The sequence below is a fragment of the Ciconia boyciana genome, chromosome 5 (assembly GCF_034638445.1).
Source record: "Ciconia boyciana chromosome 5, ASM3463844v1, whole genome shotgun sequence".
Lineage (NCBI taxonomy): Eukaryota > Metazoa > Chordata > Aves > Ciconiiformes > Ciconiidae > Ciconia > Ciconia boyciana.
In genome coordinates this window covers 80,684,111-80,710,522 of record NC_132938.1, presented here as the reverse complement: position 1 = coordinate 80,710,522, position 26,412 = coordinate 80,684,111, and the positions used below count along the sequence as shown (strand labels likewise).

Here is a 26,412-nt window from a genome sequence, read left to right as displayed (position 1 = left end):
CATATCTGAAGCAAAGCAGTATTTCATTATAATGACAGAAATGAAGCAATGCAATGAGCTTTACCTTGAGTAATGAGTATTAGCTCTCATCACCAAATGGCTTCAGGTAAATAGTTCAGTACAGAATCAACTTCTTGTATTTGATTTTGCATCTAACTGTGTAAACAGCTTGAAATAATCAAGTGCAGAAATTTCTGCAGAATATTCATTCAGTGTTTTACCTACGGGAATCACAGCTGCTTACTGCAGTGAAACTGCTTCTTTAGTATCACCTAATACTGATCATTAGTCTGATATACAGATAACCAGAGGACATTATCTGAGTTCCTCTTGTTCTGAGTGGCTTCTGGCTCTACCAGGGACAGGAGGTGGCCACTGGCTCCACATGGACACAGCCCCTGAGGTCCACATGGACACAGGCCCATGGTACCCCTGGCGTGGGTCCCTCATCCCCCGGCAGCATCCCGCTGATGTACTGCAGAGCATCTCCCCTGATGCTGGATGCCTGGGTTTGGGCAAATTAATCTAGCTCTCCATATTTTCCACACCACTGAAGCTACTGTGTAGCATCTTTGTTATCGTCTCACCTGTTAGCTGGGAGCTATTTCAGAGTTTGGAAAGCCAGTATCTTTTTTTAGCCATCTTATTCTGTTGTTTCCTCTTTTTATTCCTGATCTAAAGTCCATAGAAATCACTGCAAGGTTTTTTGGGGTTTTTTTTTTGGGTGCTCAGACCTAGTTATATTTTCTCTCATGAAATGTTATTTGCCAGTGTCATTGTGAGCTAAGTACATATGAAAATCAATCCCAAGTTCTTTAAGTTCCTAAAGGTTCTCCTTTTCACTTCTATTCTTAAGGCAGTTTTCATCTAACTACTGCAACATATTACTGAAGCTAATGGTTTAGCAGGCTTCAATGATGAATGGGATCTATCTATAGATAATAAGAGCCTTCAGAGTTAACTCTTAACCATCATTAAACAGCTTTAGAAAGAATATAAAATCCCATACTACAGATCTGGAGTCTCTGAGTAACAAGAGTTTGAAAGAAATTAATCCTCTTGAAAGGTGAATCTAACTGCCTACTGCAGAATTTCTGGAGCTCTTCCCAAACCATCTAATTCTAGTCATCACCAGTGACCAGCCCGACTTCTTGCTCACGCATACTTCCTTTTGCTGTATTTACAACCTGCCCATTTTCTTTGTCTGCTGACTTGCATGTTCAGTTTTTTAATTTTCTTTGATAGTTTTCCGAAGAGTAGACTTTCATATTTCATTATTTCTAATATTAGGTACAACTATAAGATTTAAGCCAGAGAAATACAAGTTAAAGAAGTAATTTCCCCTGTTATTTATTCATATCATTCTCAAAGTGGGGCTATACTAATAAACAGTTAAGAATAAAGGTAAATTTACATTTGAGATGATAGATGTCATATTTTAAAGCTATGAAAAATTAATTATACTGCAATTACCGGGTTCACAGTCTGTGAGTGCTGGTCCTTTGACACACCTGCTAAGCTCTGCAACTTACCACTGTTCACCCTTAATCTGTCACTAAAGTTACAAACTCAATGGACAATGAACTGGCAATAAAGTGTTTTTAATTTTGATAGGTCTGCCAGAAGGAATTAACTGGATGGTGTTCTAGTCCTCATTTTTAGTACTTCAATGAGTTAGTCCTGCCAGTTTTACTTCTGACTTCATTTTTTTCCTAATCCCAACCTTTTGTAGATGTTTCATTATTTGCGGCTTAAGACTTTGTTTTGGCTTTCTTTCCTTTACCCATGTCCTTTGGAGTAGCCCACACATGCTGTGGGTACACGACGTGGCATCTCTTCAGCTCCTGTAGAAGGAGCGCTGGCCATGGCACTGGCACGGCCCCTGCAGATGCCAAGGGTTGCGGCCACCTTCTGGGCCTGAGCCAGTTTCTTGGCACAGTATTGCACTGGTCCATGCAAAGGTGCCCTGTGAAACTCCATCTATCTACTCAGCAAGTTTTTTGGATGAGGTTTCTTTTTGCTTTTGTTTGATATCTCTGAGTTTGATTTGTTTGATACCGACTCTGAGTCCAAGAGTTGAGTTTGACCACAATAAAGCATTTATGTGTTAGACTAAAGCAGAGAATAGTATCTACTCCCTTTTATGCCCCAAGATCTTCAGTCTGCAACCTGAGTACTCCTATTCCCAGAATACAGTGAGTTTTTAATCTTCTCTATTGAACACAATAACAAGTGTTCTTAATACTACTTACTGCCAGATGGGTTTGGGAGGATGCACTTGACCTCGCAGTGTCATGGACATATCAGTTCCCTGCCATTTGTCCTGGAAATCATCCAGCAGCCAGGAATATATCTTAATTATTATGAGCTTCCCTCCTCAGTCTTTGTTTTTCACCCAGACTCTCCAGACTATAACACAGATTGAATGTGGCTTACCATTTTAAAGACAAAACCAAAATCTGTAAACCCTGTGAGTTTTCCCCAAAGTTCAGTTAATTCTAGAAATACTGATCAACATTTCAAGTGGTCTTCAAAACAGAATTGCAGTTCTTTTCAAGTTACATTAGTATTGGACAGACTTGCAAAAGTCGTTAGTGATGCTTTTCTCTTTTATGTGCCTTTGATTTTACTGTGCAGCTTGAATAACAGAGCAGCAGCTTGCCCGGTCTCTCTTCTCTGTCACAGTGGAGTTAAAAGTGCTGGCCACAGGATGACATATCCTAGACAAAGGGAAGGAAAGGCGGGATTTGTGGTGGCTTCACAGATGCCTGACAAAAGAGGAAATAGGAGGAAATGTGGGAGGAATGGGCAGTGAGGGATATCCACATTCTGGCACCGGCAGGAAGGGGGAAAGGGCATGTCCACAGGGATCCTGGGGTTGAGCAAAAATGAAAGCACAAAGAGAGCTTTAAACATGGATGAGAGAAGAAGACTCGAGAAGAGGGAAAACAGCGGCTCAGCCAGAGCCCCGAGCAGCCATGGCTTCAGAAACACAAGGGTGTGCATCTGGGGATCAGGTAACACGCAGCTGCCCTGGGTCTCAGACTTACTAACACTGTGAACACCATCTTCTACACCACACAAACAGGAGAAAGGCACGTTTGCAAAGCTGTTCTTTGGGCGCCTCGTAGTATCAGAGTTCTCTCACAGGTGAATATTGAAATTTCACCTACTACCAGAAGTTTGCCAAGTGTCTCACGAAACTAGTAAGTCTAAGCTCCCCCTGCAAATTCAGCTTTCAGGAAGCTGAACATACTGTTACGTGTCAATGGGGCCCATTTCTTGATTAAAAAAAATAGAATGGAAATCATGGCTAACTAGCATGTCCCAGCTCTCTCCCCAGCCTTGGAGGTACTCTTGAGGTATTCCTGCCCTGTCTACCACTGGCCACAATGCTGAACTTAGTTGCAATTGATATTCATTATTTCCTTATTCAGCCTGAGAAATAATTAGGTATCGTATGTCCTTCTACAGACATATCCAGAATGGAGTCATAATGTAGTCCATAAATAAAACCGACAATAGTTCAGTAGTGTGATAGTTTGACATTCCCCAAATGAAGAAAAAAGGACAAACAACTGCAAATTGTTGTTTGATTTTTTTAAAAGTATAATTAATTACATGTGTAAATACATTAGCTACAACTCTGCACAAGCAATTAGACAACTAATTATAGAGAAAATGCAATTGAAGGCTCAAACAGATGACCACCCGCCTGCTAGCCATCCCAGGTGTTTATGTGCTCTCTGGGTTGTTTATTTAGTTTATAAAAACACATCTGTTCACAGAACTCGGACACAACTACAAAATGTAATACACAGAAGTACAAAGAAATGCAGCCCTCTCACAAGCAGGTTTTTTTTTCCTTTTTCCTGCCACTGCTCTCAGCCCAAGAAATAATTTTTGTACCCACCAAAGCACTTCACCGCATCTGCTGAAATGCCGCTCTTGTCACTGGGTCTTAGGTGTGTGCTCAGGTGCTCCGCTCAGTAAGTCCTAGACTAGGTTTGTGTTTAATTGTTTTTCTTAAAATAGGAGGGGGCTATAACTTTTAGAACACTTTTTTGTCATTCTTCAAGGCAGAATTATCAGCCAGAAACACATGGAATTTTTTTAAAAAGATACCCAGAATCGGATCTTTCACTATTCTTACCCTTCTGTAATGTACCATACTTAATGCCCGGAATTACATTTTAATCAATCCAGACATATGCAAGGCAGTACATATTGCCAGTGGGACATACATGGGATTATGTTGCTTAGAAGAAACTGTAAAGCGAAATTAGTATCTTTGCCTGGTTTTCATGTGTCCTTTAGCCACCTTCAGAGGCAAGCCAATATCCTACCACCTCCATGCTTAAATACTGATTTAAAATGTCAGAAGCAGCCTCTTCTTCTTCGAGTTCCACTCCTTTTCTTCCTGTTTTGGAACCATTTTCCTGGTGGAAAAAAATGGGATAATGCTTTACATGAGAATGTGCCATTTCTCCTGGATTGCTGCGGTTCTTTTAAGATCTGCTGTTTTACCTCACTAAAGAGAGTATTTGAGAAGGGATTTTTTCAGTAATTTATTCCCTTGAGAGAAGTTTACAGTAACTAAACTAATTACGCATGAGTCTAAGTAAACATGAAAATGCTAATATGCTTCCAAGTGTCTGCACCTAATGAATTAGTTTTTGTTTTATATTTATTTTTTAGGCTGTATGAAAGTCTCCCTTGTGGCAGGAGCACTTCATTTCCTTTCCATGTTCAATGCCATCTCACCTTCTATAGCTCCTGTCTCAGTCAGGATGGGACAGGTTGCCCCAAAGTGCGCAGCAACACAGGTTGGACAGCCCAGTGATAAGCTTGACAGAAAGAATCTGGACTGAGAAAATTAAAAAATATAGTGTAATTAGGAAAACTATTCACCTTCACATAACTGTTCATAAAGACTTCATCAAGTTAAAAGTGCAAATACAACTTTGCACTGAAAAGCAGGGGTTTTTTAAAATAAATTTAGACTTTTTCTAGACTTTACTACATTATACTAGATAGTATTTGCATCTATAATACTATCCTCTGGCTCCATTAATCCTGCAGTGCCCTAAATACTGAAGTTTAAAACTTCTGTGTTTTTTTAAAGGTTACCTCCTGGTTCATGGACACATATTTTTGGTTTTCAAACTCTTCTGTGCACTTAGTCTTTTCTTCTTCTAGCAGCTGACACCAAACCCCCTTCTCATGGTCAAATGTGAAAATAATGTCATACATAAAAATATGGACACTTTTTAGTTCACATACTAATAGGTTGTTAGGAATGGGGAAAAATGCATGGCTTATGACAGCTCTTCCATTCTCATTCTCTCTCACATACTCAATGAAAGTTTCACACAAAGAAGATGCTGTAACCTGCTGTAATTTACCTCATCTTAGTTCTCTTTGACTCTCTTACTTTCAATGTTTAGTAAAACACTTACGACAACTGGGGTTTTTTACCTAATGAGCAAGAAAGTAACCTGCTGAGGTTTTAGCCACTGACTGCTCCAGAGTTACACAGCATCCCTTCTTGGTAGAAGACTATTTTCCTAATGTAACAGGAAATTATGAGCGTAACTGCAAGTCTGATTCTGCCACTTTTAAGAAGTAGCAGGTAGAACAGCAACACTGTCAGTCTTTCAGGTATAATAATTATATTACTTTCTCAGTATTAACAAATGCAACTTGCCCACGTAGGGTCCTTGATGCTAAGTAAGGCTATTTGGGCAGCCATTGTGCCAGATTAAGAGGTTATCACTCTACTTTCTGCTGATCCCATCGCCCATTTCATCACTACTGGAGGTTACAGACTTCTCCAAACTGTCAAGTAATGGCATGGGTAATTGCTTCTAACCCAGTTCTGTCTAAATGAATTCAACAGCTAAAGCACTTCTAATAATAGGGGTTATCTAACACACCCCAGTTCGGCAAAACTAGTTTATGGAGAGACTACACATGCGGTTACCCTGACATCTCTGAGAGGCTGGTAATTTCAGGGAAGGGGTGATGAGCAGCTGAAGATGAGGTGTGGAACAGCAGGAAAAATCTAACACAAGTTAACTGAATCCAAAATGGCAATCTGATAGTAGGGTTTCTGTGCTCTCTCGCCTTTACCTTTCAAATAGATAGATGCACAATAAATATTGATGTCTGGTTTAACAAAGCACTCTTTAGTGAACATCAGACTTCGTCAGCTGGTTCTTTCTCATGCCTCATTTTTCTTTTCAGATCTCGGAATATCAGCAGAGAGAACGCAATTACAGTACTATTAGTGAAATCATACGGCCTCGCTGTAAGCTTTCATCTTGTCAAACTTAGGGGGAAGGAGACAGCTGTGGGCATGCACACAGCTTTATTTATTTATTTTTAATGAGAAGCAAGTCAATGAAATATGCTTCCACCGTGCTGAGTTACAGACTGTGTGAAGCACCCCTTTGAGTGCCGGCATGGTACTAATGGAAGGGCTCTTCCACCCTTGAACGTGACAAACTCGCTCGGGAGTGACAGTGGGAAAGGTTTACGGAGCCGTTTCCTTCCTGATGCCTTCAGACACACACTGGCTCAGTATGAAGGTGTCAAAACTGTTTGTAATTGGCTTTGTCTGTTCCAGAGAGCAACTCAAGGGAGCTTTGCGAGGCACTCTTAACTGGCTCAAGGCCTACAGTTCATCAGAATGGAAAAGCATGGCTGGGGTGGTTGGGCAAAGTAGACCTTACATGTGTATAGCAGGGGAGAGCTAATAAATATATTTCCATAATAACTCTCCCTGCCAGGAAAATTTTCTTTCCTCCTCTGCTGTGCCAGCTCAGTGCGTCTACCCAGGGCTCTCTGTCCTCTTCTCATGCTTTTAGAAGCCACCTTCCCACCTCCTGCAGGTACCTGTGAACTACCTTACAGGCAATTTAGTAACTCCTTCCATCTCTCTTTACTTTCCCACCCTCTCACCCCCTTTATTTTTTTTCCTGTTTTCTAGAGGTTAACTCATTCACAGCATCAAAATTTCAAACCCAGTTTTTGAGAACTGGCAGAGCTCAGGGGATTGGTATACTGGAGGGCTACAGAAGTTGGTTCCTGTGTCTACAGACAGTTGTAAATCTGGTTATACCTGATGGCTTTTTTAACAAGATCCAGAACTATGTCCCTAATTTCTCACTTTCTTTCATTTTTAGAAAATGCAAGAAAGTTCTGTGTATCAACAAGTGAAACTTTGAAATTCTGTAACTCGGAAAATCTCAGCTCTGCTACTTGAGACTTCTTCAAGACTTTTACACACAAACAGAAGAGCATCACTGAGCTGAATATATGGTCCAGCTAAAAATCTCTTTTATACAGATATCTAACACAAAGTCACGAAATGCAACAGCAAAAGAAAATAATCATTAATGTTTTTGTTCATTTTTTTTCCTTTCAACTGCATTAAAAAGTCCACAAAGATGTTCCTGAGGACATGGAAGTGATGGGTTTCTAACCTGAAAGATGTATAGAGTCACAAAATTAGATGCCTTCTTACTTTTAAAAGTCCTCCTTGATGCTTGTATTCTTTGACAGATTTCTAGTTAATTTTAAAATAAGACTACTTACCTGTATTCGCTCTTTTTGCCAACTATTTGGCTTGCCCTGTTGTATTTAACATTAATTTTGGTATCGGTTCCAAAAAGGTCAGATTTCCCTCTGTGAGTCTTTGGGGAAAAATGATCTCTCCTTTTTTCTGCCTTCTTACAACGTTCTCAGAACTATAGCCATATACCAATTATTTTGATAAGTGAATGACATTTCCCATATTCTTCCAGCCTCTGATTCTCAGTCTTGCCACAAAAGATGGTGGCTTGTAACTACTGGCTCTCAGCAGGCACCATTATTTTCAAAATAGTGAGATACTAAGAGCTGAGCAAGAACTTTGAAAATAAAGCTTAATTTAAAATCTTCCTTTCTTGAAATGTCAATGAATTAACTGAATTGAATTAATTTCCATTAATTCAATGTCTTGAATTAACTGGAAATAGTTGGTTTAAAGAATTAACATGGATTCTGAAAAAAAAATCTCTTGATATTTTCAAAAGGAGAATATTGTTTCTTAGTCTAGCTCTTTTTAAATTTTAGTTTACACTGGTTGTTTGCTGGAGATTTAGTGCAGTGAGACAATTTGGCAATTAACAGTCTCAGACATTTTCTAGCTACCCAGGAAGGACCTGAAGTTCAGAATTCATGAATTAGAAAAAACCCTGTCCTTAGAGGAATGGCTGTTCAGAGTTTCTGAACATCCACCATAAGGATCTGATGACTGTAAGTTACCATCAGCTTCAGCCCCAATCAACGTGTCCCATGCTGAATGGTGTCCGCAAACATTTCCATACAAATCTTTTTTCTGCAAAATAATCATCGTACAAATCACAAGAAGACATCAGAATAATTACAATGCAGAGAAATTCCAACAAACTTTTGAACTTCATCCATTTCTATAATTGCATCATTTCTCAATTGCTGCCCATCTATAATTAATAGCTGTAAAAAGGAAAGAATATCTTTAACAAATTTAGCACATACCTGGTTAAGCTGCCACAGTTGCAGCTTTAATAGAAGAGAAAGAGAGAGGCAGCAGATGAGGAATGCTGGTGTGGTACGTAGCCAAAGAGTGTGTGTGTGTGATGTTATTTGTCCTCATTTGTACACTCTCCACTTGTGCCTATCCTAAGTGGTTTTATCTGTTTTCCAGTCTTACGTTTCAGTGATGAATATAGAGCCAACGTGTTTTCAGAAACTGGTCCTTCATTCAACCAGACTCAGGCATCTCCGTCCACACCTACTGAGCGCCCTGCTTAAGGCTTCCTGAAGATTCAGGCAGAAATCGTTGAATCAATTTCCATTTAATGACTGCTTCAAGGATAGTTTTACCACTTCTCGAGCTAGAAACTTAATTATAAATTTTCTCTCCACATTTCACAAGAAAACTTTCTTGTTCCGGAGCCCGGAAGATAACATTTACCACAAGTGATAGAGGCAGTGGTGGCAATCCTGACGCGGCGTCAGACGTGATCACTTGTGACTTAAAAACCAGCCAGGGTTTTCCTGGGAGGCAGCCGCGGGAGGAGAGCTGCCAGGGACCGCAGCTACGACAAGCTGATCAAATTATTGTATCAACACCGCTTAGCAGTTTGCACTTGAGGCACAGAAAGCTTTTACCCTGCCTGAGGTTTTTACCTCTTTCCAGGCACGTGAGCTCCCACCGCTTCATAAGCAAAGCTTTCAGCAGCCAACATTGAAATTGGAGGGGTTTTTTTTAAAACTTCCTCCATCGAGCGTACAAAGTTTTAAGTGGAAGAGGTGGGATTATTTGAGTAGAGTCACAGATCCACTCCACTACCTCCTGTCCTCGTCCCTTAGCTTGGCAGGAAAGCCCACCGGGCCTCAGGTGTTGCCCGGCATCCAACGTACGCATCCCCTCAAATGGCAAAAGCAGGTATTTTTATGTCTCTATAATGAGGGGTTTTTAAGTGCTTTTTATCCCACATTTGGCATTGCAGGATCCTGATTGTCATGGAGTCTGAACAAAAAGCAGTATGCGTAGGTCTCCCGTAAAATACCATTTGCTCATCGCATTTGGACTGACACTTTCATTCTTTTTCTTTTTCTTTTTTTTTCAAAAGATCCTAATTGAAAGCCCTGCAGAGCAGCTGTCAAGTTAAATTTATGACAAACGTAGCTGCTTCTGCAGGTTGGTTTTCAAATTGCCATCTAGAAATGTGACTGACACGCGTGTCACACGCATGACAGACAAATAGCTCGTTCCGAACAACTTTTAAAAATCAGTATTTTTATAATTGATCTGAGGTTCAGGAAATGGGAAGACAAAGGTGCTTTGCTGTTTTTCAGAGCTTTTATAGGCCATGTTTCAGAAACTTACTTCCTCCGGAAAATTTCTCTTAAGCACAGCATTTAAGCGTAAGTTTAAGTCCCACTGAGATTTCAGCAATATTGAAGGCTGAGTACAGATTTAAATGCTGTGTTAAGAGGGCTGATTTTCTGACAGACTTTCAAACCCCACTATTCAGGAAATATGCATTTAAATAGGGGTTCACACCTCTAAGCTACGCAAACATTGCCAGCAATAATGAAGTGCTGGTATGCAGACATTTCTGAACCACAAAGTTTCAAAATTTCCTGTTAGCTGAAATTTGTTCACGTCCTTTTGTCTGAAATCTTTTTCCCTATACTCATTTTAAGAGAAATTAGCAGATTAACATCTTTTATCAGCTACTGGAGCTATTCTACCTTTTATTTTAATTAGTTTTGGGTCAGGTCCTGAAAAAAAGACAGGCTATTTCAACAAATGAATTGAGAAAGTCTTTGCATCTTAAAAGTGGTATATAAGAGTGATTTGAACGTATATGCACCTGCCTCATTACTTAATTACTTTGAATAGAAAAATCTGGTTTTCCTTGTTTTCAGGAGGAATCACTAATTCTGAAGAATTTTCTTAAAGAAATCAAAATTGCCTTTATTACAATGTCTTTGTATTTTTGGATTATTTTATCGGGGGTTTTTTTCTACATTTCTTTAAATATTCTGACTAAAAAACACTTCTACTTTCAAAAACCTTTATTTTTACAAGTTTTCTTCTTTCATCAACACATATGTTTTCTTCAAAGCCTTTCAGAAAACTCCATTATAATCAGAACTTGAATTTAAAACAAAAAAAGAAAGTATGTAGTGAAAAGGGTAGAACAGATGGGGGAATAAAATAAACCCCAACAAAATGCAAATTCTGTCAGCTGTTGCTTAAATATAATAAAGCCTTTAACATCACAAACAAGGTTTTTCTTTTCCCAATCCTCTCCTTCCTTGCCTTTGAATTTTTTTGCAGTAATTCCTAATATTGCTGCCGTATCTTCAGCCACTTGGGTATGAAAAATATTGGGAGCCCTAGCATAGGTGGTGCAGGATACCAATTGCGGTGTGCATTGATTAGACTTGCTAAGAGCAGGTTTTCCCACCAGACTACTTCTGATGTCGGTTTCTTTAGCCATTCTTATTTTTATCATATATTTAAATTCCATTATCAGGACTATTTGCTCTGTCTAGGCTTAGATGTCTAACATGGCTGCCTAAATTAGGAGGCTAGTCTCATTAGGCTTTTCAACAGTGAGTGGAGAGAGACAGACTCCTTCACAGTCTGGGATTTAATTTCCATATCCGTCATCAGTTATGGTCATACAGACTGCCTAATGTCAGGAAGACAGCACACCCTTTTATTTGGGACCTTTATTTCCTCTTCTAGTCACCAAAAGGAGAAGAAGGTCACCAGGTTCCAGAAAGCACAGAAGGCAAAGCCTCATTTGTTGACCTGAGCATTCATACAAAGCCACTAGTCTGCACTAGAATTAAGTATAATAGATGGACACAAATTTTTAATAATGTGAATTATTTTATGTGTGGGTAATTATATCTACATGTGAAAAAGAGCAGCCCAGACTAGATGATGAATTTGGAAAGCTGGACCTTCAATAAACTTACAGGACCTAGCTCTCTATTTCTCACGTGAAAGCAGGGAACGCAAGATAACCATCTTCCTATGTGAGTACTGTACCTCCCAGGCTCAAGGCATCCCTTCTTCAGGATCTGTATCTCCCTTGGGATTTGCAATCCTGCTGAGACCACTTCAGGGAAGGTGTGTTTCAGGGCTGCTGGATCCTCAAGCACACCCTGGTGCTGCTGGAAAATTGTTTTTAAATCCTAATGCACTGTTGGAGTGTCGTAACAGTACCACAACGGTGCTAAATGTATTCAGTGGGTGGCATTAACAAACACGACTGTTCCAGATGTAGCATGGTAGGTGTCATACTGCACTCTGATAGTTCCATGTAGGGGAAAAACTACAATGGATGGTAGCAAGAAGAGGCTACATCATTATACCTGACACCAGGAGTACGCCTGATCTGATGGATCAGTGAGAACGGTGATAATCTTGGCCTTGGGGGCCAGAGAAGGTGCTCATTTGGGAGCTTTCTCAGAATAGAAATAATTGGCACTTTTCTTGAAGAGGAAATGACTTGTTGCATTGACTGGAATGGGGAAAAATTCCAGGTACTTAGACAAGTGAGAGACAGAAATATGGAATAAAAAGCAGAGTTATTCTAATCCCAAAACTATTAACTACAAATATTTCTATTTATTTATTATAGGTAGGATGTATCTCCAGGATATATTTATCTGTGCATGGAAATGATGAACATTAACTGAAATGAGACTGTAAGGATCTAAAAACACTAGGACTGTGTTTATAGAGAAAGCTTCAAGCAAATATATGATGTTACTGATATTGTCACTATTTTATAGCAGAGTAAGGCGAAAAGCAGATATCCAGATTTCCACTCCAGTGCTAGTAGAACTACTATGCTACGCTTCCTCCCAAAAGAGCCCAAAGTAATCAATTTATCAGCGCAAAAAATATTTGAAATTTTACAATTTCCTTAATATTGATTCCTGCTCACTGATGAGCTCTAAAGAGCCCTGATTTACATCACATTCAGTTAATATTACCAGTTTATTTATAGTCTACACCCAGAGTAGCTTATAACTTCAACCATGTACAGTCACAGAAGCACTGATAAAATTAGGTATTTATGAAGCTCAGGTATTAATTATTGGAGACTGGGCTGGCTGAATGATGCTTTTTATCTGCAGGGTACTGCAACTAGACAAGACTAATCTGTTAAGCTTCAAAACTCAAGCTAGGGGTTCCAATCGCAAACTAGCCCACTTCTCCCAGCCAAAAAAAAAAGAAAAAAAAAGAGGAAAAAACCCCACAAGTCTTCAGATAATAGCTGACTGACTGCGACTGACCTGTTTCCTACCGCTGATGCTCAATGTTTTCACAATGTTGTGAAATCACTCATCCTCCTCACTTGTCACCTCCCACCCTCAAATCTGTACACAAAGGCTTGTTGCTCCTAAGAAGTCAGAAGCATCTTTGGATGCTGCGATGATTTGGTTGGTTTGTTTAAGCGATGCCTCCTTCCTGCTTGCACAATTCTGACAACAGCGTCCAACTATTGCTGATGGGCAGCCCGAGCGAAGGGTGCCAGTTCCTTGCTGGTGAGCGCCTCTGGCTGATTTCTGACAAGGAAATGCTGGTGAGGCAGTTCCTGGGATCGGAATCCTCAAGCTAATCCCAACAGCTCCGTTCTGTCTTATATGTTTGTCATGAAATAAACATCATTGGTATCTGAAATGGAGCCACGAACAGCTGTGCTAATTATACCAAACCAGCACCTTTATTTAATTACCCTTTTTATCATTATTAACTAACTAGTAAATTGAATATTTACACAACACATCAAAAAAATGCAGAGTACACATAACTCAAAAAAAATCTGCGCCTGCCTAGAAACCATTACCACCCATGGACTGTACAGTTGATAAGAAAAATGCAGTTAAAATGGCCTGATTGTATAAAGTGCCTGCCAGGCATGCTCTCTCAAGCATCTTTTTCTTTAATTTATGGAATAATTACGGTTGCTACTGGAGCAGTTTTACTTAGAGCTTCATTACTGCATAGTATTAATTGTCATTTTATAATACAGTTTAGTACATTCTTCCTTCATATATTGACTTACAATATTTTGATCCAATACAAAAATTCACCCCTCACACCAGTTTACTTCAGTAATTCTCAGACCTACTACTTTTCATAAAGACATGATTTTCAATATGTTAGTTCATTTTGCACATTTTGGTGACCTTCTGTGAGAACAAAAGGCACTGGATCTCGCAGAATACATCCTTCAAAGTAATTTTCATAATAGCTTTGTGACTAAGCACTGCTTTTTCCTGTAAAAATCACCAAAGACTTTCAATGCCTTCGACACAAATAGCTCCTGCTATTTAAGGTATTGACAAAACACATAATAACCATACCTGGTTGCTATGGCAGGAAAATCTAAACTCTTGGGTATAAAAGATTTGGCACGGCAAAACGGTGGGAGTTAAATGGGAAAGAAAAGCTATCTCAGGCAGCGTGAACTTGCAGGATTTAAGGGAGGAGTGGGTACTTATGTAGTAAATGGCAGGACTATGCAATTACTGTAGGGTATGTATAAAAGAAACAACAGCTGTTCTGAAGCAGATACAAGCTAATGTTCAATCACTAAGGTTTAGGAGGAAACATCTCTTTTGATAGATTAAACCATTAACTACAGTGTTTCCTGGACTTTTTTTTGGTACATCCTCTGAAATAAGTGAACGAAGATCATTACAGCTGATGCTATACTGAATTATGTACCTCTGCAGTCAGGCTCACTAATGCAGTTTCTATTCATGCAACTCCTCAAAACAGAAATGCTGGAGAAATTCAATAGTAATAAAGGAAAAATAGTGCTTTTCCCAAAATGGACAAGAGGTATACGAAACCAAGGGATTTGAACAGTGTTACTGACAGAGACTGCTATCAACTTGTAATCTGCAAAACCAAAAATCCAAATGGTGGTGGTAGTAGAGAAACATGTGGCCACAAGCATCTTCAATAGCATCTTGTACCTATTTATGCTAGAGAACAATCCTTCTCATTTTCATGTAGACAGATAGCACTATTAGTCTCATTAGCATGAAGACAAAAGAAAAAAAAGCAGATGCAAAAAGATGCAGTATTTATCAATTTGCTAAATTTAACTAATTTTCTTACCAGCCAATGCCCTTACATTAATTATTCCCATCAAAAAACCTGCAGTTTTCCAAAGGGTCTTGATCCATGGATATTACCAGCAATTGAAGAATGGATCATTAAGAACCAGTCCAGAGTAGCAGCACCTTTTGAAAATGAAAAATAAAACAAGTCAGTCTCAAGAAACAAGAGCAACACACTTATTCTATTTTTCCTTAAATGTAATTATTCTGACATTGATAATGGAAAATCTACGGTCTGAACATATAAACCATCTATGTCAAAATTTTACTCCAAATAGTTTAAACTATTAACATGAACATGTTAAATCTCTAATTTTCACCGCTTACCTTGCTCCTTTTCCTTCTCCTTTGTTTTGACACTCAAGATAATTAATAAGGGAAATCAATTTCACTTTTGCTATGAGAGCTAGTGCTCCTTTTTTATCATATTCATATCATAAACAATAGAGTCTACCAACACAATACTTGGATACATTCAAAATATATATCAATTAAGAGTGGCATATTTTAATCTTGGAAGCATTGAATTGGTACTGAATATCATACATTATGCTATGAGAGGCTTTATCAGAACATATGTTTTAGAGTAAATTTGGCTTATTATTATCAAAACATGCACACTACTAAAGAAATTCCTCCTCCAGTAATCCAACAACAGTGTATCGTAGCTCTCTAGGAGGAAAACACAACTGAGTTTTCTATGTATCAGTGAGACTATACTAACTCCTTTGCCAAATTCAATGCTTAAAAAAAATCTTTTAAAACATATTTACATCCTACACAGTTAAATTCCTTTCCCACATGTTTCTTACCAGTTTTTTGAGGTCCTATTACAAGAATTTTGAGTAATTGGTCAGAACTCTTCTCCTTGACCAGATGTCTTTTATCACTGCATGGATCCTAACAGAAAAATACTATATTTGCAGGCGAGCAGTCTTCCAATCTCAAAAATGCTGAATTTCTTCCTGTAGAAACTCTTCACTTACACCTGCTCAGTGCTGTAATACTGCTCAGCCTCGCAGCTGACATCCTGCTGGTAGGTCCCTTCTGTCTGAGTCACAGTGAAGAAGATGCTGAACAAATTTTGCCTTTTACTCCCCAAAATGTAAGTTGTTCAATAACAAGTATTCAAATTACTTCAAATAGATTTTGTTAGTACGAATTTCATTTCTCTAATGCAAAAGATCAACCGTTCCTTTCATAAGTGCATATATGAATCTTGATGAAAAATAGTCACAAATTAGAAAATGCATTCAGTATGATTCCCACCAAACAGAAATATCTTCAAAAATACATACTTTCACAACAAATTTAATACTGCTATCAGCTCTAGTTAGAGATTTAGGTAAAAGTAATTCCAAAATTTTTTCATTTGCTAATATACCCATTTGTTAATGGGTATAGATGTCCAGGAAACAATATGATCTTACATACACTTTTCCAGACAGAGCTGCCTGGTATTCTCATCTCTAGCTGACAGAATCAGAGCAGCTGCAGGACTAGGACTTTGAGACACTGACTGCTCCTAAAACAATAATACTTACAGTTTCAGGTTGGTCCACTTCTGAAAAAAATTGGATAGGTTCACAGAGAGTATAAACCCCAGCTGGTCATTGCCACAGCTGGACAAACGGGTCACGAAGATGCTGATCTCCAACACAATGACAGGTCTGAGCTCACTGTAATGCTTTCAGATCATGATAACACGTGGCAGGAAATGAAGAATTAACTCAGGGAACTCTCCTAGTACTCTAAACTTGGGTAGTCAAGAACTAACAAGAAGATGCCTTTGCAAGACTTCAAAATTGCTCTCACACTAAGATTATGCATAAATTTGTTCCTGTTACGTTTTGTGTAACAGTGTTCACTAATTATCTTCTCATCTCTGAAAAACTACATAAATATCACTGCAAAAAAGCAATGAAAACAAATAATCCAAAGTGGCATAACACTTAAAATGTTTATAGAATCATATTTGACAAATACTTAGAATTTGAAACTAGTATTCATTCTTAACATCCCAACCTGCACTTATTTTTAGCAGGAATGTAGTTCACCTGACCTAAGCAGAACAATTCATTATGCTAGACTTGCACTTAACTACCTTTTGGGCCAACATAACCCTATTAGATGTAATTACTCCACCATTATATTCATTGAAATCCTAACATATGGCATACTTCAGTTGTAATTTTAAGACCACCATCTTTCTTAAAGATTTTCCAAATTCTGGCACAGTACAATGAAAATTAAAAATATCATGAATGCCCTTACAATCAAGGAGGTCTTCATTTCCCCTCAGATTTATACTAAGTCTCCCTCTACAGTTCTGTGCTCCAGATGCTAACCTGGAACACAGAAATCTCAATTCGTATCTCCGCTCCAGTGGGACGTTAGGCTAATAACTTAGTATCTCCATGTCTTAAATACCCCTTCTGTTAAAAGGGGGTAAAAATGCCTCCCAGGAACTGTTATGTTGTCAGCTGCTCGGATACTTCAGGTGCATTTACATAAGTGGCTTCCATGATATGATAATAATAAGGGAAACCATGGATTTTAACGCATTTCACTATCGTTCATTTTATTGAATCCAGTTTAACGGATTTATTTCTCTTCAACACTGTTATCTTAGCACTTCACAATACAGTATGAACTGTGAATTTAATTAATAATTTAATTCACATTCCCTTTACTTTTTCACAGGATTGTTAAGAAAAATATAAAGGAAAGACTAAATCTAACAGCTGATCTTGAGATATTAGAATGAGTCCACTTCCTAACTAAAGCGTTCATCATTGTCCTTTGTTTTTATTCTTTTGCTCGTTTACTTAGTTTCATTCCCCTTTATACATTTCAACTTACTGTAGAATTACTGTACACTTACGATATTTTCTAGAGAAAAAAGAATATGGCTATGCAATTAATATTACCAAAATCCAAGTGGGGATAAATTAAGTATGCCCTCGAACTGCTAATATCAGCTATTTCCTAATTTTTGAGACACTGACTGTTGATATGGGTTTAACTGAATCCATTTGGATAATATGTATACTCTTGTACATAAAGACACACTTTTCTCAATTATCTTAATATGTATTATATCAACTGTAACTATGTCTACAGGGAAAATATATTACTAAAGTTGTTATTTAATAATTAATCAGATTCTAATCACATTTTTTGAGTTTCCAGCCAGCTCAAGCATTTGTTTTTTAATATTTACCAAGTAGTTACATTTGTATATAGAAAGTCCCAGTAGAAAAAATGTTGAAAATGTATACAGACACAAGCCCTTTATTTCTCACCATTCTACTTAATAATTCTCTCTTCTTGCTTTATTTTTGCTTTGCATAAAATCTGTCAGTTTGGGTGAGTGTTTTCAAGAGCATATATATGTTCTAACATACAACTCTCATTTTCAAAACGTGCCTAGATGTGTTTTCATTTCAGAGTACAATTTGCATTTGCCATTTTAAATGACAACTCCTATTTTTAGGTCTCCAATGTGCTTTAAATCATTTTAACCTCACTACCTCAGAATATTTTTTTTTTCCCCTGTTCTGCATCTCTTCACCATAAGTTTTAGAAGTCTGCTATTTTTTTTTAATTCATTAGACCTAGCTTCTCTAGATAGCTACGTGCACTCTTAACATTAAATGCATACTTGATTATCCTGGTGCTATGCCTCACTGAAAATAGGCATAGTTAGTGAAGTAGAACAGACGGAGATCAATAAAACATCTATCTGTGTTTTAGTAGAGTACCTCATGTACTGTGCATGTACGCTGTACATAAAGCAGCATTGTAAAGGACGAAAATAACCTTCCAATTGTCCCAAACAGACATTAATCACTTTGCTCTATATAATCATTTTCACTTGCTATGAGACCAGCCAATATGGTGAAGCACACAGCCAAGAAACAGAGAAAGATGGATGCACGTTATAAATATTAACTAACACATTTTTAGGCTATAAACTCACGTTGTATCCTTCTCGTACTGAAGGATTAATTGTCCAACTTAATAAGCGTATACATCCTACCCCATAATGGTTCTCCTTCCAGCTAGCTGTTTTCTCGCCTCATGATATCTCTTCCCAAGCGTCTTCTTGTAAGACACCAAGCTGAATCTCATCCGGAATGATTTTGCTATGTGCCCATAATTGCAACAGTATTTCAGAATATTTTTGAAAGTCCCCTGAAACAGCTAATTAATCTTGTCTTTTTCCTGAAACCTTCAGCAGCATGCAAAATTATTTGGTGAAATCAGGATCGTGGTGGAAAACAGATGTTGTGTCTGGAGTTGACCTTTTTGGTGAATAAATTACAAACAAAACAACCGTTCTTCCAAGGCTTGTGGCATTACTCTGCTGTTAGTACGTGCCCCTGTGTACTCAGCTTTTTGCACAACAGAAATGAGAAGGCAACATTATGCTCCTCCTCAAGGCAAAGCGATCATCTCCTCTGGGAGGATTTTTTCAGGGTGGCAGAGGGGAGACACCATGTGCTTAAATCAGGAAAGAAGCAAGGAGGAAGGAACACTTTCTAGTCTAAAAAGCTTCCCAATCTTTGGTAGAAGGTGGCATATGCAAGGTGACTAAACTGAAGCTAAAAGCCAGATGATTTCTACACACAGCCCTTTTTATTCTTCATTGATTCTAACTGTATTTTTGGAGACATATTTTAACAGAAAGAAACTGTTCTTTGGGAAAGTTCTGCAAAACAATAGATACAATGGGCTTGACCTCAAACAGCAAGAATACATATATTTTCTTTTTCTTCTTTGTTTTCAACTTGGGTTTTCATTCTGCTTTGTACCTTTCTGTTTACTTGTTTGTTTCTGCACTTTGAATTCTCATATTTTAGCTTGTATCTGAATTCTCCAAAGGCCTTCCAGAGGATGCCAAGAAAGTGACTCCTAAATTCTCTTTCTCTAAATGACAAAAAATTCTTAATGATTTCTGTTCCCAAACCATAGCACAATTTGAGAACAATTTCATTCCAAACTATAGAACCTTTTCTTCCCAAAGACATGAGATCATGGTAAGAATCAACCAAAATTGTACGTTACCTGTTTAGAACCATGTTGGTTGTACATTTTACCTTCATTTCTTCTCAGGACCTTGGGAAAATACAAAATAATTTTCCTGAATCTTGTAATTAGAGAATTAAATATATCTGCATAGATAAGTTATAAAGAAGTATGTCAAGTCACATGTTTTGTATGAATTTTTTCTCTCTCCCATGAGCCTCTGATACACAGAAAGTATACAAGTGTGAACTCCAGAAATTCATATCGATGAGAAAGGAAGGCTGGCTTTGCCATAAATGAGTATCAGAGGCAGACTTATCACCTGCCTCGGCCAAGTAAGCCTGTGTGTGCTCCTTTCGTCCTCCTCCAGAAGTGTTCTCCTAGTTTAGCACCTTCCGTATTTCATTTCCCAGGTTCGCTATCTGTAGCCTCGTTCGTAAGTACGCACAGCATCTGATGCTTCAGCTGATGTTGCAAAATGCTGCAAGGAGCTGATGCCCTCCACGTTCACATACATTTGAAGAGTGCAAAAAGACAACACTTTTGGAAACGAATCTTTTTGTACCTCATCGCGTACGCTTGAAATCTCACAGGGCTCCACCTAACACGTTAGATAGCATTTGTTAAGTTTAGAGGGACAGTTGTTTCTCAGTAAGAAACTTGTTTTGGAGTTTCTCAGTAAGATGAAATACACATCTCTCTCATGTCCAGACTTCAAGTAGACAGGAGATTTTCACCTCATTACATTTGGAAGCATGTGTTCTGCTGAAAACTAATGAGGTTTAAGATCCCAAATCAGTTCTAGTTTGAAGGTCACTGCCCACATTTATCACCTCTTAAAGGCCTTCCCAGAATCCATAAAATAGCAGCTTTTCTAGATGTTTTCTGAGAAGAATCCAATAAATTAACTCTTGGCACAAGTCAGCACTTTCCCAGATGGCTTATCATAATATTTAAATCATTGCAGCAAGTCTCCCTTTTCCCATGTGAGGCAAAACAGTGGAATGGAATTGGGATGAACAATGTAAGTGTATGTTGAAAAGAAAGGAAATTTTTTTTGGTGAGATTTTACTAAGAAGCAAACATTTAACTTAACTCATAACTGAGGCAATCACTGAAGTGTGCTATTAATCATCTCCTTCTAGTAAGATGCTTTCCTGAAGTACCGCCTCAGGACCACAAAGCCCATAGACAAAACACTGGAAGTACAAAGAACTGCTGTAAATGGAGTGTTCAAATAAATACCCAGATTGCACTTGATAGCTAAATTTGAAAGCTCACTTATCTCCTGTAAATATATGCATTTTCAAGTGTAATGGAGATGCCTTTTCAAATAAGGGCTGTGTGTATAAAACAATAATTGCAAAGCATAGCACTCTAATACCCTTTGCGAAGTCAAAGCTAACAAGTTATAAAGCGATTGAAACTTCCTACTCTCTATCCCATGAGCCCACAGGAATAAGATGCATTCAGTTTACTTTATTAAGAAATGTTATTAAACCAATCAATCCAGGACCTAAGACTTATATGAATCAACACCAAGCTTTGTTCCTGCATGCTGTAACACCCTATATGTCCTTTAAATTAACTTTTAAATCACAAAAATACACTATCTTGGATCTCGTCTCCAGAGCAAAGCTTTATAAAAGAAGACTCAAGGTAGTTATTAATTAAGTAAAACTTGCACAAAAGGAGAAATAAATGGTAACCAACTGTGTTTTGACACTGGGCACTTTCTCTACAGTGAATTTGCTCAGAAGAATCACAGTGGAGCATGAAAGGATGCGTCAGAAACTCCCAGGACATTGACTAATTGAAAACTACATTTTGAAAGAATGGCCACTATACCCACCAAACTTTTCTTACTAGCACCTGGTTTTTCTTTGGTTTTTGGAGTTTAAAAGAATGATAGTCTTCAGAGACAGCCTACTACAAAAGTATGTGAAAGTAGTAGGGCTACAATAAATCCTTAAGAGAAATTTTGCTGTGGAAGAGCACTAAGTAGTAGGACATGAAAGACAGGCAGCTTCTCAGATGCTGCACAAAGCTTGAATTATTTAGACCAAACGAAATACTCTAAAAAATGGATTAGATGAGAAGTAATAAGGCCAGGGATAATACAGATGCAGGAAGATGGTTATTAAGTCTCTTTCACTCTTAGTCACTGGCAAAGAGTAACTTGTTTCTGTTATTCTGTTATTGACTTCTGTTGAGTCACTTCCCATTCATTAATTCAGCAATCTCACAACTGCTACCATGAGCAACAAATATGCCTCTCCATGTCGTATAGCATCACCTAGACAAGTTGTACTGAAGGTCTCATCAAGCTGGTTTGCCTTCAGTGGAAAGCTGGTTCTCTCCATACTGGAACACACTTAGCTGTGTTTCTATGAATATCTTTTTACAGTAATATCTTCTCATGGGCTACAATTTATGACATTAACAAGAAAAACCAAACCCCTGAGCCAGATTCTGCTGTCGCTCTCGCTATTGTCTCTCCTATTTTGCACTCGAGTAGCTCAATGGCTGCAGCAGCTTTCGCATCCGACCCCTTCTCACCGCAGGGTAAACGGCTTCAAGTCTCTTTTGCTAAAGGTCTGCATAAGGGAATGAATGAAGCAGCTCCTGCAAAGGCAATACTTTCTTCTTGAACAGGAGGGCTGAGAGCGATTAAATAGAGATTTAGCAGGGCTCTGGCAACATATAAGTCACCAAAAGAAATAATCTTCACTGGGTGATATATGACTGGGATATAACACTCCTTATACTCCAGGCACTTTTGTAAGGTAGTGCAATTATGCACTGGCCCAGTCTCAAAGCCTCACTCTAAGCCTTATGCTACTGCATAGAGCAGACTTGAGCCTATCGATTAGATACCTATTTATGTTATAAGGGTACTTTATTATATAAAGTCAATTTTTTTGAAAATCCTATTCCTCTGTGGAAAAAAAATCTATTTAATATGTTTCAACTTAAATAAAATGACCAATTTGAGAAAAATTAAGTAATATGTCTAATAAAATAATAAAATGCAATTTTAAGCTACAGTGAGCTGAGTAAAATATGGAATAGGAGCTTGCATTTTTTATTAGAGTTCATTAATCTTGCTAATGACTTATTGAATATCTTTGAATCACTGCGCATGATAAAAATTGATCCCAGTGGCTACATTGTTATATGCTTTAGCAACCTCTTTCAACAGCTGCGTTCAACTGACAGAGTATTTCTCCAGTCCATTCTCTGCAACATCGCAGGGAACACTGCAGCAGATGTGATTTATGGGTGAAAACTATTTAAAAGGTTTAACATTGTTCTGAACTGAACATCAATATTTACTTTTTTCCCCCTACATGGATAAGGGGAGTACATGGATACTCAGCAATAGAATAAGTTACCTATGAATGCAAGCTATCAGCTTTGCTTTCTCTGTTTTGCTGTCCTGAGTTTGGCTGCAGTTCTATTTTAGATGTAGAACATTTCAATAAATCTTACATATAACAAGAGAATTTCTGTCCCAAGGTAAAAAGTTTAAACACACCCTATATTTCGCTAGGGGTATCCGGCAATGCAGAAGGACCCTTCAGTTAGCTCCTTGCAAAAGAAAGGTTTGATTCAAAGCGCTGCCTTGGCCTGATTGTGGCTTTGTGCCTTCCCTACTGAAACCACCTTACAGCCTCCAAAATGGATCCGCATGTGTACGTTCAGCACAAATCCAAAGGATGCCACCTAGGCTAAATTAATATCCCTTCTGTGGTAAAGCTTTATGACATCCTAACCCATACCAGCTTACAGCATCTCAACCACAGTGTTCCAAAGAAAGTACCCCCACGTTGCACAAAACCATGCTGAAATAAATACCAGTCTACTGTGTTTGTGCATTTTGTGCAGACAGTGCTAAAGTATTTGATGTGCTGTAATATAAAAGGGAGAAGGGTCACATTATAGTCCACATTCTCCTGTATTATGGACACATAAAATATAATCTAACACAATAAATACAAGCTTGAAAGAAGCAATACCTATGATATGAACACAAATCCTGGAGGGAGGGCTGCATAATGTAGCCAGCATTCCATATTAATGTAAACCACTCAGAAAAGAAGACGGACACAATAAATCTGATTTTAAATGAAGGGGAAAAAGCTGACATAAGATTACTGGCTTTAAATGCTTTTGTTATCCAACCTGTCATACACGTATTTGTTTCTTTTGAATAAAGTTCACCGGCTGAATAGTGGAAGTGAACATTCCTGTACATTTATAATTCCTTGTTTAAATGAAACCTAGAGATATTTAGGGACAACCTGGGTACAACGAAACACAAATGAGGGTACACATTAAAATGAATTATTTCAAGCCTTATTTCTAAGTGAAACAGAAGTAATAGACTATCATTAAATGCTATTACCAACTCAAAATTTTAGGAGAAGCAAAAAGGAGAACTGGGAGAACAATTTTCCCCTAAGAAAAGGACAGAATTTGTAATAAAGACAAAACTAAACTACTTCAGATACTATATCACTACAGGAAATACACTGTTAACTGTATCATAATGCATGTAACTCCAGTAATGATAAGTAGCACTGTTGTTTTATATTTTTTAAAAAGGTGGATTTATTACAATTGGAAGCTACATCCCATAAAATTTGATTCTTCTATTAAGCAAGGCATTGGTCTTTATAGCTTTGTCATACCAACTATGAAGTATCTTTTTATGCAAAGTCTTTGGATTTATCAAAGTCTAAATGCTCCAAACTGATTCCCATTCCTTTAGTTGGGCAAAGCCGTCTTTGAATTCATGGACTTTCCCCAGATGTGTGTTACCAAAAATGAAACAAGAAATTGGCTGCATCTAATTTCTCTCACAAACCCATTTATCATTCATGCTCCCATTTATTGTATTCCTAGGGCACCCAAGAATTAAATAAATAAAGATGGCAATTAATAATTAAAAGATACATCTACCAAAATCTACCAAAAGGTAGATTTAATAGGAAATTAACTTCTTTTTTAACTCAGAGCTTTCTACCTCACTACTGCAGTTTTTGTAGGGCTTTTTCCCATTGTTGTTTTTGCTTATAAAAGTCAAGAATCCTGACAAAAAGTTGGAGTCAGTGATATGCTTCCTAAAGCAGTTCACTGGAAAGTATGCCAAGCCAATTTATTTGTAGGTGACCCAACCAGCAGAAATGAATATACTCATTTATTTTAGAAATATAGGAATAAATCAAATGTTTGCAAGAGTAGCCTAAGTAGATATGATGGAAAAAAGCAAAAGCTGCACACTTGTTACAGTTGTTTGAGAGGGAGATTCACATTTCACAAAAATACTGTATTTTATGTTCTTGAGATTAATCCTATTACTCTTTGGCTGGAATCCTGATGCTGCTCCCATTTAGTGGACAGCACATTTAATCATATTTTTATATGGCTCATAAAGCAGATGAAGTCTCTTCTACGTATGTCACAAAGCCTCTCGTATGTTTGTCACAGCTCCCTGTACAGGAGATGGAAGCTGCAGTTTTGGAGTAAAAGCATTTTCCAACTGGCGAATAGTTGCAGGCTGCAGCGTGTGGCAAGCCTTCCCCCTCGTACGGGGTTCCTAGTAGAAACGATTACAGTGCTGTAATAGATTAGCTTGTTTGGTTTACGTTATTACACTTGATGAGCACTGTATAAATCCTTTATACAAGTTATTGCTTTAATCTTTGATATTTCGGGTGGCATGATGAATCTCCTTCAGAGAAAATGAAAGTGGTTGCAGTTCTGCTCCCTTCATTTCTTGCTTGTAAAAGCCAGGCTGTCATTATGGTTTAGCAGTACTGTCATTTAGGCGATCATGTACTTTGTTTTTCAGATCTTTCTCTGCTGAAGATGGAAAGCGTAATGATATTTACAAAATGAAGAAACTCCGAGAAGTTTATTAATGTACTTACATTTCTTTTCTTTTCTTTACAGTTAGTTTTGCTTCTAGTCATATTTCTTTTTACTAAAAGTAGATGACCTCTTTTTTATTCTCTTCTTGCCCTTCCACTTTTAAATTCTGCATTATCCTCCATTCTGGACTATACACAATTCCACCTGTGTTTCTGTGGTGTCCAGCACTTCTCGTCATCTCACCCGAGAGTCCTCAAGTAATTGCAAGCTTCCCCTTAGTACCATGTGAAATAATGCCAATAAGCATTCTTTACTTTCAAAAAAAAAAGCTCCTAAAAATATTTCGCTACTCTTGAAAAGCAAGTTTCCTGGAATTTTATCCTCCTTACAGATTAAGGAAAATCACTGTAGCTTATCACATAAAGTTCTGCCATTTCCATTTTGAAACTGGAAACCCTCTGAGACAGATGTAGAGATCTATTATCTGTTAGATTTGCTATTACTCCCTGGTACATTGTAGCATACATGACACACTGTTATTTATTGCTAGTATAAGGGGATATATTTGAAATACTGTGTTAAGAACAATGACAAAGAATAGTTCCCCAACCTGAATGCTTTCGTCTAGTTCTTCTGACCAGCAGGATGGTCTTTGCGGGATACAGCACATGTGAGACGGCCGTGGGTTCGTCAGGGGAGCACCCGTGAAGACAGCAGCAGTAAGAATTCACAAACAGATAAATATAGGCCCAGATCAGTCTACAGACATAATTTCTAACTCTCTCAGGAACTCATCAGGTTTTATTT

At 37.9% G+C, this 26,412-nt stretch overlaps 1 protein-coding gene across 1 annotated transcript in view; it reads right to left on the bottom strand.

Annotated features, from left to right (window-relative positions):
* Positions 1-4,313: 4,313 nt before the first annotated feature.
* The window catches only part of LOC140652532 (bifunctional heparan sulfate N-deacetylase/N-sulfotransferase 3-like), a 33,038-nt gene continuing 10,939 nt past the window's right edge, over positions 4,314-26,412 (bottom strand). The window contains 5 exon segments of the mRNA XM_072863415.1: positions 4,314-4,439; positions 5,131-5,240; positions 8,418-8,520; positions 11,554-11,724; positions 11,929-12,102. Of these exon segments, the coding sequence (XP_072719516.1) occupies positions 4,314-4,439; positions 5,131-5,240; positions 8,418-8,520; positions 11,554-11,724; positions 11,929-12,102 (684 nt within the window).